The following is a 14,938-nucleotide window of genomic DNA, read 5'->3' on the forward strand; positions in this document are numbered from 1 at the left end:
TATGGGATAATAGTTTGTTATCACTTTTGCTGACACTGATTATGATTTTTAATGGGAATACTATTTTAAAAACAAACACGATTAGGAAGGCTCTCCCTACCACCTAGAGAAGCAGGAGTACTTGCATAGTTATATTGGTGTTAACCCTGTTTCCTTCCGTTGCTTTGAAATGTCACTTTCAGCTTGAACTTCAACTATACTCAACTATATGCTCTTTCTCTGTCTCTCTCTCACACACACACACGCACACACATCTACACACTTGAATAAATAGCCTTGTTGAGACGTCCGTAAGATCCCATGATATTGATTTTTTTACTTGTCTTATAAAAATATCATACCAATTCAGATTCTTTCCTGGTTTTTATTTTTATTGATAGTAATTTGTGAGTAATCTTTTGCATTAGTCATTTTGCATCTAATTAGGCTTTATCTGGGTCTCGGCGTCAATGAATAGAATTATGTTTTGTCATCTGCTTGGGATGGCTATACTCTCTCTAGGATGCTTGCAAAGATGTTAAATACAAAGGCATTGATTTTCTTTTCTCTTTCCCCTCCATCTCTAAATTATTATTTTGCCTAGTATCAAGTGGTTAGAAAAGGAAGTAAAAATAGTTTCATAAAATAAGCCCTTAAGGATTATGCAATTACAGATATTTTTTACATACGCTAATCAGTATCCTTTTCAATGCGTAATCAAGTGTCATCTGTAATTATTTGGGTCACTTGGCTCATGCACATGTTTTAATCTATCACATTTGTTTACTTTTCCTGTCTATTTCTTTATGATTAATAACCAAGAACTTTTTTTTTTTTAATTTTCTCCCATAAAGCTTAGTTTTGGAGGAATTCCAGTACCAGGCAAACCTGGGACCTTTCTAAAGAAAAATTTCCATGGATGTATTGAAAACCTTTACTACAATGGCGTAAACATAATTGACCTGGCTAAGAGACGGAAGCATCAGATCTCGACCGTGGTAAGTAGATCTCCCCTTTTTTTTTTACAACTTGATTTCTACCACTTCGGGGTAAGCTTTGTCTCTCGTATTTCCATGTCTGTCTCTCTGGCTCTCTGAGTCTCTGAGAGCGTTCGAGCTGACACAGGGCGGCATGGGCTCCATCTGGGTGCACTCCTGGGAGAAGCCAGCCAACTGGAGAAGCACAGGGAGAATCCAGCTGTTCCAGTTGTGGGTTGTTGCAGCTGTGGCTAGGACCGGCTGTGCACACTGGGGGAACACGGATTTTTGCTTTATCTCTAGGAAACAGCAAGTTATGTTTATTATTGATTTTTAAATAGTTACACAAATGGAATAAATTTCATGTGTGGTTTTACAAGTAAAATGAGGCTTCTGTCCTTCTCCTGTTTCTTCCAACTCATTTCTCATTTTTCTTTCAATTTTTGCAATGAACTACTCTCCGTTTACTTTATAATCAAAAACTGAACTCTCAGTGAAATAAAGAAGTCATAAGAATAAAATGTACTGTTCCTCCGGAGTATTAGAATCAAATCGCCAAATGTCCATTTTACTCATGTTATTACAATAATCAGATTTTAAATTGTCATAGTAACTAATACACAGAGTACCAAAAAAATGTAGTCAAAATGAGCAAAACTTCTCATCTGGGGATTTCATTCTTCTTTATGGCTGAGTGATATTCTCTCATATCTATGTCACAATTTTATCATGCAGTCATCAATTGGTGGGCATCGGTGTTGACTTAAAATCTTAACTATTATTAGTTGAAAAGTAATAAACAATGCCTATACAAATAGCACTTTTATATGCTGTGTTTTGTTTATGTAAAATCCTAGGAGGCTGGATGATATGGTGGACCTGTTCTCAGATTTCTGGCTCCACCATGATTGTATTTGTCTATAATCCCACTAACATTCTTTTATATATTTATATATATATATATTCGCATTATTTATTATGATGATGATGATGATTTTGTGATACAGTTCCATAGGCTCTGGGATTTCCCTTATCCCCTCCCCAATTACCTCCCCCATGACTCAGTTCCCCTGTATCATTACTATAACATAGTTCTTCATACACAGTCATATGTCCATCCTTGCGGGCATGGACAATGGCAGAGTCCAGCATCCTATTGTCAAGATACAGTAAACAGTTTTATGGGAGTCCATCATTATCTGGAAGTAGAGATGCAGACTGCATTGTATCCTCACATCTGGGTATGAGAGTGTCCATTACACAGTTACCATACATCCCGTTAAACGAAAAGCCACAATGCAAGAATACAAGATCAACAACAAGAAGAAAAATAGAAATTTACCATGCCGTGAAGTTAAATAAAATGCTGCTAACATACTAGGAGGATTCCCCTTGCCCCACATTCTCACCAGCTTTGGTTATTGTCCTGATTTCTGATTGGTAACCGTTCTAACAAGGGTGAGGTACAATCCCATTCTGCTTGTATTAGCATTCCCCTAATGCTCACAGACTTTTGGAGTTTCTTTTTAACTTGCATCCTAGATAACTTTTCTATCCCTCTGCAGTTTGCCCCATGGTGTTTAAGTGTTCCCCCACTATTGTGAATACGATTGACCTTACACAATTGTTCATCAGCTAGGACAGTGCTTGTGTACACAAACGTGTTGATTTCTGTGTGTCGGTTTTGGATTCTGCACCTTTGCCTCACTCTCGTAGGAGTTCCAACGATAATTTCTTAGTGGAGTCTTTTAATGCTGCTATGTGAAGGATCATGTTACCTGCGATTTTTCCTTCCTCCTCTCCAATTCGTGTTTCTTTGGTTTCTTTCTTGTGCAAAGCCCTGGCTAAAATTTCCAGCACCATAATGAGTAGCGATGTGGAGTGGGTATCCTTGTCTGCTTCCCGATCTTTGCGAAAATGTCCAGCTGTCTCATTGTTTCGTATGATACTAACTGTAGGTTAGTCATACGTTGATATTCTTGAGCAGTTCCCTTCTATACAAGATTTACTTAAGGGTTTGTTTGTTGTTGTTTATCATGACAGGATGTTGTATTGTATCAAATCGTTCTTCTGTTTTCATTAGGATAATCGTTATCAGTTTTATTATCCAATTATTAATGTTATTTAGCAAATTCCTTATTTTACGTTTTTTATGAACCCTGTCTGTATAACAGAGTGTATCCCACTTGAGTCAGATGCTGTTGGACTTGAGTCGCTAGCATCTTGTTAAGAATTTATCGTCTGCGTTCATCTGGATCGTTGGTCTATAGTTCTTCTTGGGGAGCTGTACCCTTTTTCCTGGCTTTGGATTAAGGTGCTGCTGCCTCGGGGAAAGTGGTTGAAATGACTTTCTCCCTTGCAGTAGCTTTGAATACATTATGGGTAATTAGAATCTGTTCTTTAAAAGCGTAGTAGAATTCAACAGTGGAGTCATCTATCCCTGGAATTTTCTTTGTTGAGAGAGTTCTTATTAGAGTTAATCTCTGCTATAATTATGGGTCTTTTTTTTTTTTTTTACTAGGTCTTCATGACTTTATTTTGGCAACTCTTTTGTGTCAAAAAATCTAGCCTTTCTTTATGGATTTCGCTGTGTCTGGCATATAGCTATTTGTTGTAAGTCTGGATGATTTTTCAAAATTTATTCCTGTAGTATTGGTTGTGACATCTCCTTTTTCATGTATGATTTCGTAATTTTGAATCCCCTCCATTTTTTTTTTTAATTTTGTATTTGGGCCAAGGATGTGCCACTTTGCCCATATTTTTGAGAAACCAGATCTTAATTTCTTTTGCCTTTTGCATATTTCTTTTTTTGTTTCATGTTTGTTGATTTTGTCTGTAACCTTAATTATTTCTTTCCTTAGTACTAAATAGGGGTAGGCTTTGGGGAAACTTAACTGCTGCTAAATGTCTTGCTTTTCTAGGCCATTGAGCTGCCTTGTTCAATCATCCGTTTGATGTTTTTCTGATTTGATGTCAGGGTTAATTTCTATAAATGTCCCTTTTGGGTCCTGGCGTGGTGGCCTAGAGGCTAAAGTCCTCGCCTTGAACGTGCCAGGATCCCATATGGTCGCCAGTTCTAATCCCGGCAGCTCCACTTCCCTTCCAGTTCCCTGCCTGTGGTCTGGGAAAGCAGGAGGGCCCAAGGCCTTGGGACCCTGTACCTGTGTGGGATACCCAGAAGAAGTTCCTGGATCCTAGCTTCGGATTGGCACAGCACTGGCCGTTGTACTCACTTGGGGAGTGAATCATCAGAGGGAAGATCTTCCTCTCTTTCCTTCTTAATCCCATACTCCACAATGCTGTGCCCCATACGTTTTGACATTTCGTTTTATCATCTTCATTAATTTCAAAGGATTGTTTTGTTTCCACTCTGATTTACCCTGAGACCCACCATTCAGTTGGGAGTCTGTTACTCTGTTTCTACGTGTTCACACATTTTTGAGCTTTTTTTGTGGTTTTAAATTGCATCTTTATTCTCTTTTAGAAAAGATGCACAGCTGTTTATGTATGTATATAGGTGTGTGTGTATGTATGTATGTAGGTATGCATGTATGTATGTAGGTGTGTATGTATGTATGTGTATGTATTTATGTAGGCATGTATGTATGTAGGTGTGTATGTAGGTAGGTAGGTAGGTGTGTGTATGCATGTATGTAGGTGTGTAGCTATGTGTGTAGGTGTGTATGTATGTAGGTAGGTGTGTATATGCATGCATGTAGGTGTGTATGTATGTATGTGTGTATGTATGTATGTAGGTGTGTATGTATGTAGCTAGGTGTGTATGTATGTATGTAGGTAGGTAGGTGTGTATGTATGTGTGTAGGTGTGTATGTATTTATGTAGGCGTGTATGTATGTATGTGTGTATGTATGTATGTATGTGTGTATGTATGTATGTATTGTGTAGGTGTGTATGTATGTGTGTAGGTGTGTATATATGTAGCTAGGTGTGTATGTATGTATGTATTGTGTAGGTGTGTATGTATGTGTGTAGGTGTGTATGTATGTGTGTAGGTGTGTATGTATGTGTGTAGGTGTGTATGTATTTATGTAGGTGTGTATGTATGTAGGTGTGTATGTATGTGTGTAGGTGTGTATGTATGTGTGTATGTGTGTATGTGTGTGTGTGTGTAGGTGTGTATGTATGTAGGTGTGTGTATGTAGGTATTGAGTGTTACTGTGTGGACTAGCATGTGGTTCATTTTAGGGAACGTTATCTACTAATCAAATGTATGTGTGTTCTGCAGCTGTGGGAGGAAATGTTCTCTAGACATTAATTAGGTCCATTTGGTAAATAGTGTAGATTTGTTCTGTTGTTTCCTTGTTGGTTTTTGTCTTGCTAATGTATACGGTGTAAAAGTGGGATATGGAAATCATTTATTTTTAGCCTGTTGGAGCTTATGTCAACCTTAAGATCCATTAGCATTTGTTTTGCATAGCTGGGCACCCCACATTGAGTGCATACCCATGTAGAATAGCCACATCTTCCTGGTGAATGGACCCCTTGAATCACTACATCATGTTCTTTCTTGTTTCTTGGCCCAGCAATTCTGTCAAAGAGTGTATTTTTCTCTGATATTAGGATTGCTACTGCTACTTGATTTTGCTTTTTCTTGCCATGGAATATCCTTTGCCATACATTAATTTTTAGTCTTTGTGTATCCTTTTTGGTTCTGGTGTATAGTAAATAAAAGGATCTTTTTTCCTTAATTTATCGCGCTAGGCTGTATCTTTAATTAGCAATGTAGTTCACCTAGATTCAAGGTTATTTTTGATAAGTAATGATTTATTCTTTTTTTTAAGATTTTTTTTTTTTTTGGAAAGTCAGATATACAGAGAGGAGGAGAGGCATAGAGGAAGATCTTCCGTCCAATGATTCACTCCCCAAGTCAGTGCAACGGCCGGTGCTGTGCTGATCTGAAGCCAGGATCCAGGAATTCTTCCAGATCTTCCACACATGGGTGCAGGGTCCCAAAGCTTTGGGCCGTCCTCGACTGCTTTCCCAGGCCACAAGCAGGGAGCTGGATGGGAAGTGGAGCTGCCGGGATTAGAACCGGTGGCCATATGGGATCCCGGCATGCTCAAGGCAAGGACTTTAGGCGCTAGGCCACGGCCCCTGGGCCCATGACTTGTTCTTGATAAATACTCTCAGTGTCCATATTTGTATCCTTTGGGTTCTTACTGTGAGAGGGTTTGTCTTCACATTGTTTCATGATTAGCCCTTTGTCTGCTTCTGCATGGAACACACCCTCAGTTTATTTGTAAAGACCAATGGTTTTGTACTGTTTCTCATCTCCTCCGAATGTCATCAAACCGCGTAGGAGACGCTTCCCTAGTTTTTTGTTTGTTTGTTTGTTTTTCCCATGTTTTATTGTTTCAGTCCAAGCTTCTCAGTGTTGACAACTCCCATCATCTTTTCCGAGAGAATCACCAACCAAAACTTACACAAATCTCTTTGCGGGTTTGACACGTGGGCAGCACTTACCTGGTTGCATAAGACATTGCTACTATCTTGTATTCCTCAGCATTGAATTGACAGGGTTATTAAGGCAAGCACCAAGAATCCGTTTCACCCTAAGACACTTAGAAGATACCCGCCACCCAGAAGATGTTTTACATGTGCCGGTGGATAGCTTTGAGTTTTCAACTTCGGAAGTGAAAAGAAGAAATGCATGTAACCTTTCTTCCTCCTTTTGGCTTTTGTCAAACATCATGTGAGAATGTATGTTAGTAAAGACATACTCTCACATACACACACGTTTGCATGCCAGGCCTATTTGCTAGAAATCTCTTGTGGGAAGGAATGGTTTGCACTGTTCATGACTCAAGTACAGACTCTTTAGGATTGTGGTCCAATTGAGAGGTTCTTCCAAAGATACAGATTCAGCTTAGCTCTGCTTCACTAATCCAGAATAGCAGTAAGTGAGAACTCTGGGGAAGCATGACTTCTGGTCTCTCCTCGGTGCTCAAACTCTCTAGGTTATTGTGTGTTATGAAACTCAAGAGTTTCAAGGTCAAGGGATCAGCTAACCAGGCAACGGGGACGTGATGATGCCCCTAAGAGGCGCAGTGTCATTGCAGGCTCAAGCAAGGAGCATCTCCCGATTTGTGTTAGCAGGCAGCAACAGGCCACATCCTCATTGCAATCTGTCTTCCCTTCCTCATGGGACCCGCATGCCTCCCTGGAGATCCGCATTCCATTTAGTCTTTATAGTTCATTTTGACTACAAGACAGTTCTCTACAACTCAAAATGCTGTAGAACTAACAGCTTAAAGTAGACGTAAAAATACCTTAGTGTTCTTCCTTAAATTCTCCATCCTCTGCTAATAGAGCCCCATATAAGAATCAGAAACCAAACGATCCATGGACGAGTGTGAACAGTCCCTGCAATGTGTATTATTATATGCCCAGAATAAGAAATGAACTGCCCCGGTTGGTTCTTGAATGTGATTAGTTCCATCATTGTAACTCACAAGAAATGATGCCCTTTTTTTTGGGGGGGGGGATGTCTTGGTTGAGTGCTATATCCCCTTTTGCAGAGGCAATAAGAATAACCTGATTTTCTGTGGTCTGCGAGAAACCTCACTCATTTTACTGCAGGTCTTAAAACTATTTTCTTAGAGTGAGAGCGTATTAGAAATGTTCATACCACTTTGCTTTGTCTTCTGCAGAATGAGAGGGAAAAAGCAAATGAGTAAGAACAAAACCCAAGGGGACAGAAATGGCCTTGGTGCTAACAGAGCTTGTCCACTGACTTTGTTACCTTCTTGGCTGAATAACTGAAATCAAGGGATTGAATAGCTGATGGTCCACGTGAGGCATGGGTAATGATCATCCCGGCATTGTGGCTGAAGCTGCCCAACAACCAGAGAATTCTTTTCTGCTCGCTCTGGGCCAGCTGGGTGGACCGGTCCTCTCTTCCCAGCAGCACAAGGCAGCATTATACTGACAGATTGCTTGAGTTTGCAGCCCTAACAGTCACTGCGTTTCAGGAAAGTGGACAGGTTATCAAACATTGGCACCCTCAGTCATACAGTGTGGACGACTCTAGTGCCTTCTGCAAAGGGTTCTTACGCAGCATAAACCTAACTATAACATGTTGATCGCAGTGTGGGAAGCACCCGATACACTGGAGCTATGACTAATGAAATCATCAATTCACTCAGCTGAAACTGATGGACTAGTCAACACTATTTACAGTTTTATATAAATAATGAATAGAGTGACACCTGATTTTTTTAAAAAAATATATATATTTCTTTATTTTTTTATTGGAAAGTCAGCTATACAGAGAAAGGAAAAGAGACAGAAAGGAAGATCATTCGTCTGCTAGTTCAGTCCCCAAATGGTCACCACTGGCAAAGCTGAACTGATCCAAAGCCAGGAGCCAGAAAACTTCTCCGGGTCTCCCACATGAACATGGGATCCCAAGGCTTTGGGCAGTCCTGTACTGCTTTCCCAGGCTACAGACAGGGAGCTGCATGAAAAGTGGAGTAGCTGAGTTAGGAACCAGCACCTATATGGGATCCCAGCTTAAGCAAAGCTGCAAGGCGAGGACATTAGCCACTAAGCTACTCCGCTGGGCTCAAAACCTAGTTTTGTTTATTTGTCTATTTGTTTTTGTTTATTTGTTTTTGTTTATTTGTTTTTAGCAGCCAAAGCAGATTGATGGTAGCTCTGTTTCTGTTGCTATTTCTCTGTTGATAGTAGCCTTAGTTCATGAGTCTGAACTTTATTCTCTAACTGTAAGTCAAGAAGTGGGTTGGGAATAAACGTACCTGTTTTGATTCTTTGTGCATTTCAGTGGCACTCGCTAGTCCAGATTCGATCAAGTAGAATACTTCTTTATTTATATTTTTTAAAAGATTTATTTATTTATTGGAAAGTCAGATATACAGAGAGGAGGAGACACAGAGAGGAAGATCTTCCATCCGGTGATTCACTCCCCAAGTGAGCGCAACGGTCGATGCTATGCCGATCTGAAGCCAGGATCCAGGAACCTCTTCCAGGTCTCACACATGGGTGAGGGTCCCAATGCATTGGGCCGTCCTCGACTGCTTTCCCAGGCCACAGGCAGGGAGCTGGATGGGAAGTGGGGCTGCCGGGATTAGAACCGGTGCCCATATGGGATCCTGGTGTGTTCAAGGCGAGGACTTTAGCCACTAGGTTACCATGCCATTGGGCCCCTTCTTTATATTTAAATGCGACTCTTCGTTCCCTTCCCAGGGAACTTGAATAAAACAGCCATGAAGATAAGCAGTGGGACCCAAGGATGCTCACCATCTTTGTGTGCAAGTCACGGGTGCAGGGTTGCTTAGTCCTTGCAACTCCAGAGGTAAGAATGTGACTCAGAGATGAGGGAATGGGCAGTCGTGAGCGCGCACACACACACACACACACACACACACACACACACACATCTGTGCACACCCACGACAGACTGATCTTTGCCTTACCTTCTTGTGACCTAGAAACTTGTGCAAGGTGCTCGGAGAAAGCTCACCACTGTCTAGTGAAGCCTGTCATCTCTCCAGCCTGTCGTGGGCATTGTGTTTCATCTCTCCGTGTATGCTCAGTGATAAATGATACCCTCACTTGATGGAAGGAATCGCTTGGAAAAGCAGTTAACGGCACATCCCTGCTGTCTTTCACTGCCATCCGACCAATCTGACTTTCACATCACCTGCATCTGAGCCCTGTGCTCCTCTGGCTCTGGGGAAAACAAAATAATAATAAATTTCCCAATTATTAACTTCCGAAGCCGTCATCTTTTTACTTTCTCTAGGAGACCTGAAACTAAGTAGCTTCAAGGTCACATGAAGAATGATCTGACTTAAAGGAAAATGAAAATAAGTAAGAGGGAGGTGGCTGCTGACTCATCCCATTAGAGCTGCCACAACAAAATATCGGTAGCTCCTAAACAGCAGCATGGCCGCCCCTACCCACAGCCTGCTCCACACAGTCCCAGGGTCTGGGGAGTCAGGGACAAGAGTGGCCGCACTTTGAGCCCCAGTGTTGACACTTTATGCAAGGTTGTGGGTGGGAGACTGTTCTCAGAGTCCTCACTTGTTGGGGACAGATCAGCTCCCCTGGGCCTGAGAGCTCGTTTCCTAAGAAACGAGATTCTAAGACCGCATCTCATCACAACATCAGGGATTGGATTTCGGTAGGAATTTGGGGGAGACACAAATATTCAGACTTTAGCCATCATCTTTGCTGAAGTTTTTTTTTTTCCCCTTTAGTTAGGGTGTTAATGTGCCTTTCTATGGTTGACCAGCTTAGGGGGTCATTCACTGGTTTGATAAAATCATTACCTGATTTTTTTTCTTTTTACAAATGTATCAGAATGCGTGAAAATAAGTCTGTGTGGCTCAGGATGAACCTTTAGAATTTACAACATAGAGGACTCACATGTCTGTGGATTTCATTTTCACATTGAATGTATATTTTAAGAAAAAAAATTTTTTTAAGATTTGTTTTATTTTTATTGGAAAGGCGGATATACAGAGAGGAGAGACAGAGAAGAAGATCTTCCGTCCCATGATTCACTCCCCAGGTGAGCGCAATGGCCAATGCTATGCCGATCCGAAGCCAGGAGCCTCTTCCAGGTCTCCCACGCGAGTACAGGGTCCCCGCAGGGAGCTGGAAGGGAAGCGGGGCTGCCGGGATTAGAACCGGCACCCATATGGGATCCCGGGCGTGCAAGGCGAGGACCTTAACCACTGCACCACCACGCCGGGCCCGAAGAAAATGTTATTGATAATGCCGTGCCTTGCATTTTGTGGTAAACATTTTCCTAAAGATTTATTCAATGTGCTTAACTCTTTTATTAGAAGTGTTCTGTCTCTTTATTTACAAAGGTCGTCTAAATATTAATTCACCACTGGCCATTTAAAAGTGTACTATGTTAAAATTTGAAATTTCATGAGGATGGTACGATAGCCTAGTGGATAAAGTACTCTCCTTGCAAGTGCCAGATTCCATCTGGATGTCAGTTCATTTCCTGGCCACCCCACTTCCCATCCAGCTCCCAGCTTGTGGCCTGGGAAAGCAGTCGAGGAGGGCCCAAAGCCTTGGGACCCTGCACCAGCATGGGAGACCCAGAAGAGGCTCTTGGCTCCTCCTGGCTTTGGATTGGCTCAGTCCCTGCTTTTGGGGAGGGGACTTGCAGCCTCTTGGGGAGTGAACCAGCCAATGGAAGATCTTCCTCTTTGTTTCTATTCCTCTCTTGAGTTTCCAGCAGAAATAAATAATAAATCTCTCGTTTAAATTTTTTGATATTTCATTACAAAGAATCATTGAAATTATAGCATGATGCAAATATAACTTTTTGAAATATAAGGTAGCTGACTTGAACTGAAAGGCTCAGGGGCCAAGATCATATATTTTTAACCCGTTCCCCATTTATTGAGGTTGTGCTTAATCCCAAATCTAATACTAAATGTTAATCGATTAGGATTTACATTTACAAATTAGGATTAGCTAATTTGTAATTCCAACGCTTTCCTCACCCTAACCTTAATCAGCATGCCGATGGAGCCTGTCTGTCTTGCTAATTACACCTGTTGCACTGTGGTCATTTCACTGTTTAACCGCTTTCGAAGCAAGCGGAAGTTCACTCTTTAACTGTCTTCTAGACCAATGGAAGTTAAGTGACATCAACTCAGATGCTCTTCTACACAAAAGCCCTGACCAAGGGGAATAGGGTGATGATCTCTTGATGTCCTTCTTGGCAGCTCTGGTAGTGCTTTAATTTCAGGACATCTGTATTTGGTTCATCAACTTCTCCCCAGTGCCCAAGACCCATGGCATGCCCAACCGAGCTGTGGTCAGTTAACGTCCCATCTCCTGAGTCTGGAGACTTGGGGCACCCATCCTTAGCCTGTGCTTACACTGAAAAGACTGCAACCCATCAGTGATTTGCAGTTGGTGACTGTGACACCAACAGGCTTCTTCCCCCTCTCCTAGAACATGCTATTCCCTTGGCTTCATCCATATTTGTTGCGCATGTCCTGTTTCTTGGATCGGTGAATCATTTCCACATCAGGGTGAACAAACATGTCACACCCAGCCAAGCACATCTGTGCCCAGCGCTGCTTCTCTGAGGGTTAAAGCTGGAGAAGCGCTTTAGAAAGTAGCCTTAGGTGGACGTCTTTCTCTCGGGGCAGAATCTTAGCCCTCCATGAGAGAAAAAAGTGACAGCAAAGAGTGGCACATCGACCCCACTCATGCCAGTCTCTGCCTCCACATGGAGTGGTCTTCCTCGTGGGTTTAAGGATGCTTTTGACGCTGCTGCTCGGGAACTGGGGACTGGTTCCAAAATCCACCCTGTATTTCCTGTGTGTCCCCCAGCATGTCCATTTCAGGCTGTATTAACTGGCTCTTCCATTGTGTAGTTCGTTTCTCCTCATTTTCTCACCGGTGCCTCTTCCCTTGCTGCTAGGCTCGGGCTGATGACTGTTCCCAAAATTCACCCTGTATATTTCCTTTAAGCCTTTTATCTTTTGTCCTTCAGACCAGCTGAGCTGACCACTCTTGTTCTGCCCTAACTCAGCCCCAGTTAGCCATCTCTCTCCCAACTTCCCAGTCGGGTCCATGTGCTGAGTCATCAATACCCAAAATATCTACGTCATTGTCAGAAGTAAAGCAGAACGACAGAAACTTGAGGCGGGGTTAACTCTGAGGCACAGTGCAGAGGCCCAAGGAGACTGTAATACAGGCAGGGATCAGGTTCCAGGGAGCCACTTGGGAGTTTGGACCAGTGACCCCATAGCAAATAATATGGGAGTTGGAAATCCTAACTTGAGCCATAATTACAGTGTGTTCCGATGTCGACTTCAGTAGTCCTGTTCTGCCTTGTTAACTCTGGTGGGTGGTCAGCAGCATCCTGAAGCCCAATGCTGAGAATCACCAAGCTGTATCCAGACTCAGTAGGCAACAGTGCTGTGATCCATAAACAGAATTAGCCGGTTCTGAGCACAGGAACTCACGGTAGCTGTGCTGTGTCCACTGACCGTGCCCGTGGACATCCCAACCTCACCTTCCTCTAAGAATCTCCTGCAAACTCCCAGCTCCTCAATGCTTTCCTACCCTGAATCTTACACATGCACAGCATGTCACATCATGGCACTTGAGTGGTTGTCCTCAATCATGAGTTACAGGTGATCGTCTGTGCTTCCAGCCAACAAAACAGCAGCTGCTCCTTGCCCTCAACCACCACACACTGGCACCAAGTCACAAGTTCAGAATGCCAAGTTCAAAGCTGGTTCACTTACCTGGCCTGTCCTGTCACAGCCTTTCATGCTTTGCTGGACAATGTTTAGAGAGCCACTCCTGTTTTCTCATCTAATTTGTCTTTTTTTGATTTCATAAATGCACTTTCTGCCTGTTTCCCATACTGGAGGTCTCTCACTGGATCCCAGTTTGAGGATCTGCTTCTTTATTTTCATCTTACCAAAGCTGCCAACCACATCCCTTGTCACTGTATCCTTTCGGCACATTCAAGGGCATCTTATAAAGTCTGCAGAAAATCGTATCAAAATGCAAGTGTAGAGACAAGGGTTTGGGATAATGATCAGGATGTCACTTGAGGCATGCGCATCCCATCTGGAACTTTCTGGGTTCAGGTACCTGCTGAATTTAGACTCTCCTGTCTGATATTCTGTACCTTCTGGGAAGCTCCAGGGTCAAGGAGTTGGGTCCCTGCCACCTATGCGGGAGACCTGGATTGAGTTCCTAGCTCTGGACTCAAGTAGGCTCCATAGTAGGCATTTGAGGAGTGAACTAAGGTAAGAAGATCTCTCTGCCTGCCTCTCTCTTTCTCTCCTTGCCTCTTACTACAAAGTTTGCTAGTGCCAAAAAAAAAAAAAAAGCCAAGCTTATGCACGGAAAAAGATTCAAGCAGTTCATGCAAACATGAATTTCCATTTTAACAGCAAAATATACAGCTTTTAACACTTACTTTTTTTTCACAATTTTTTTGAAGTGTTTTATAGCTCTCCAGCATGTTTCTCCATAGGCTTTCAATATACTACATCAAGCTTTTAACTTTGTCTGATGGCTGACAAACAAACAGAAACGAGCAAATGAGCAAACGAGCAACCACCCAATCAGTCTGGGTTTCTGCTTATGATTGTCCTCCCAGAGCATAAGGTGGTCATTCCAGGGTTTGGCAGTCAGTGGCGTGTGTGCAGAGTTTTTCTTTCACGACCCAGCTTTCCCTGCTGGGAGGGCTGTGTTTCCCAGGAGAGATCGCACGCAGGCTTAAAGGTCCACGCCCTAGTGTGACTGGCCGGTCAAAATGAGAACCAGCACATCTCTAGAAAACACAACTTGAGTTCCATTAACCAGGGAATTTGGAAAACACGGAAAGTAAGTACAGAGCAAAGCGAGCTGCCTTCTCATAGGAGAGCCATCCTCAGAGTTAGGGAGATGTGGAATCCTCAGTGTGCTTCTTCAAAAGATTGCTTTTTGATGCGATTCCTTTTTTTTTTCTTTGCTAGCTTTATGCACTGTAATGGAAAGAACTTATTAAACATTTAGTGCGTCCCACATGTTCTGCCAACTGATTCCATATTTATCTACTTAATCTTTGAAATGACCCTGTGATGTGAATGACTGTGACTTTACTTAGCGGTTGGGAAAAAATTAAGGCTCACCAATAAGTTTTATTCCATTTGTGGATTTCTATTTTATTTATTTATTTTTTTAAAATTTGACTGCTTTTTATTATTATCATTTTATGATACAGTTCCACAGGCCCTGGGATTTCCCTTATCCCCTCCCCAATTCCCTCCTCCCTCACTCAGTTCCCCTATATCATTACTATAACATAGTTCTTCATGCACAGTCATATGTCCATCCTTGCGGGCATGGACAATGGCAGAGTCCAGCATCCCATTGTCAAGATACAGTAAACAGTTTCATTGGGAGTCCATCTTTGTCTGGAAGTAGAGATGCAGACTGCATTGTATCCTCACATC

At 42.3% G+C, this 14,938-nt stretch overlaps 1 protein-coding gene across 1 annotated transcript in view; it reads left to right on the top strand.

Annotated features, from left to right (window-relative positions):
* LOC121171848 (contactin-associated protein-like 5) overlaps positions 1–14,938 on the top strand; it is a 462,350-nt gene that overhangs the window by 179,414 nt on the left and 267,998 nt on the right. The window contains exon 7 of the mRNA XM_041003565.1: positions 834–974. Within this exon, the coding sequence (XP_040859499.1) occupies positions 834–974 (141 nt within the window). The remainder of the gene's footprint in view (positions 1–833; positions 975–14,938) is intronic.

Source organism: Ochotona curzoniae, unplaced genomic scaffold, assembly GCF_017591425.1.
Source record: "Ochotona curzoniae isolate NIBS_2020 unplaced genomic scaffold, NIBS_Ocur_1.0 scaffold_274, whole genome shotgun sequence".
Taxonomy (NCBI): domain Eukaryota; kingdom Metazoa; phylum Chordata; class Mammalia; order Lagomorpha; family Ochotonidae; genus Ochotona; species Ochotona curzoniae.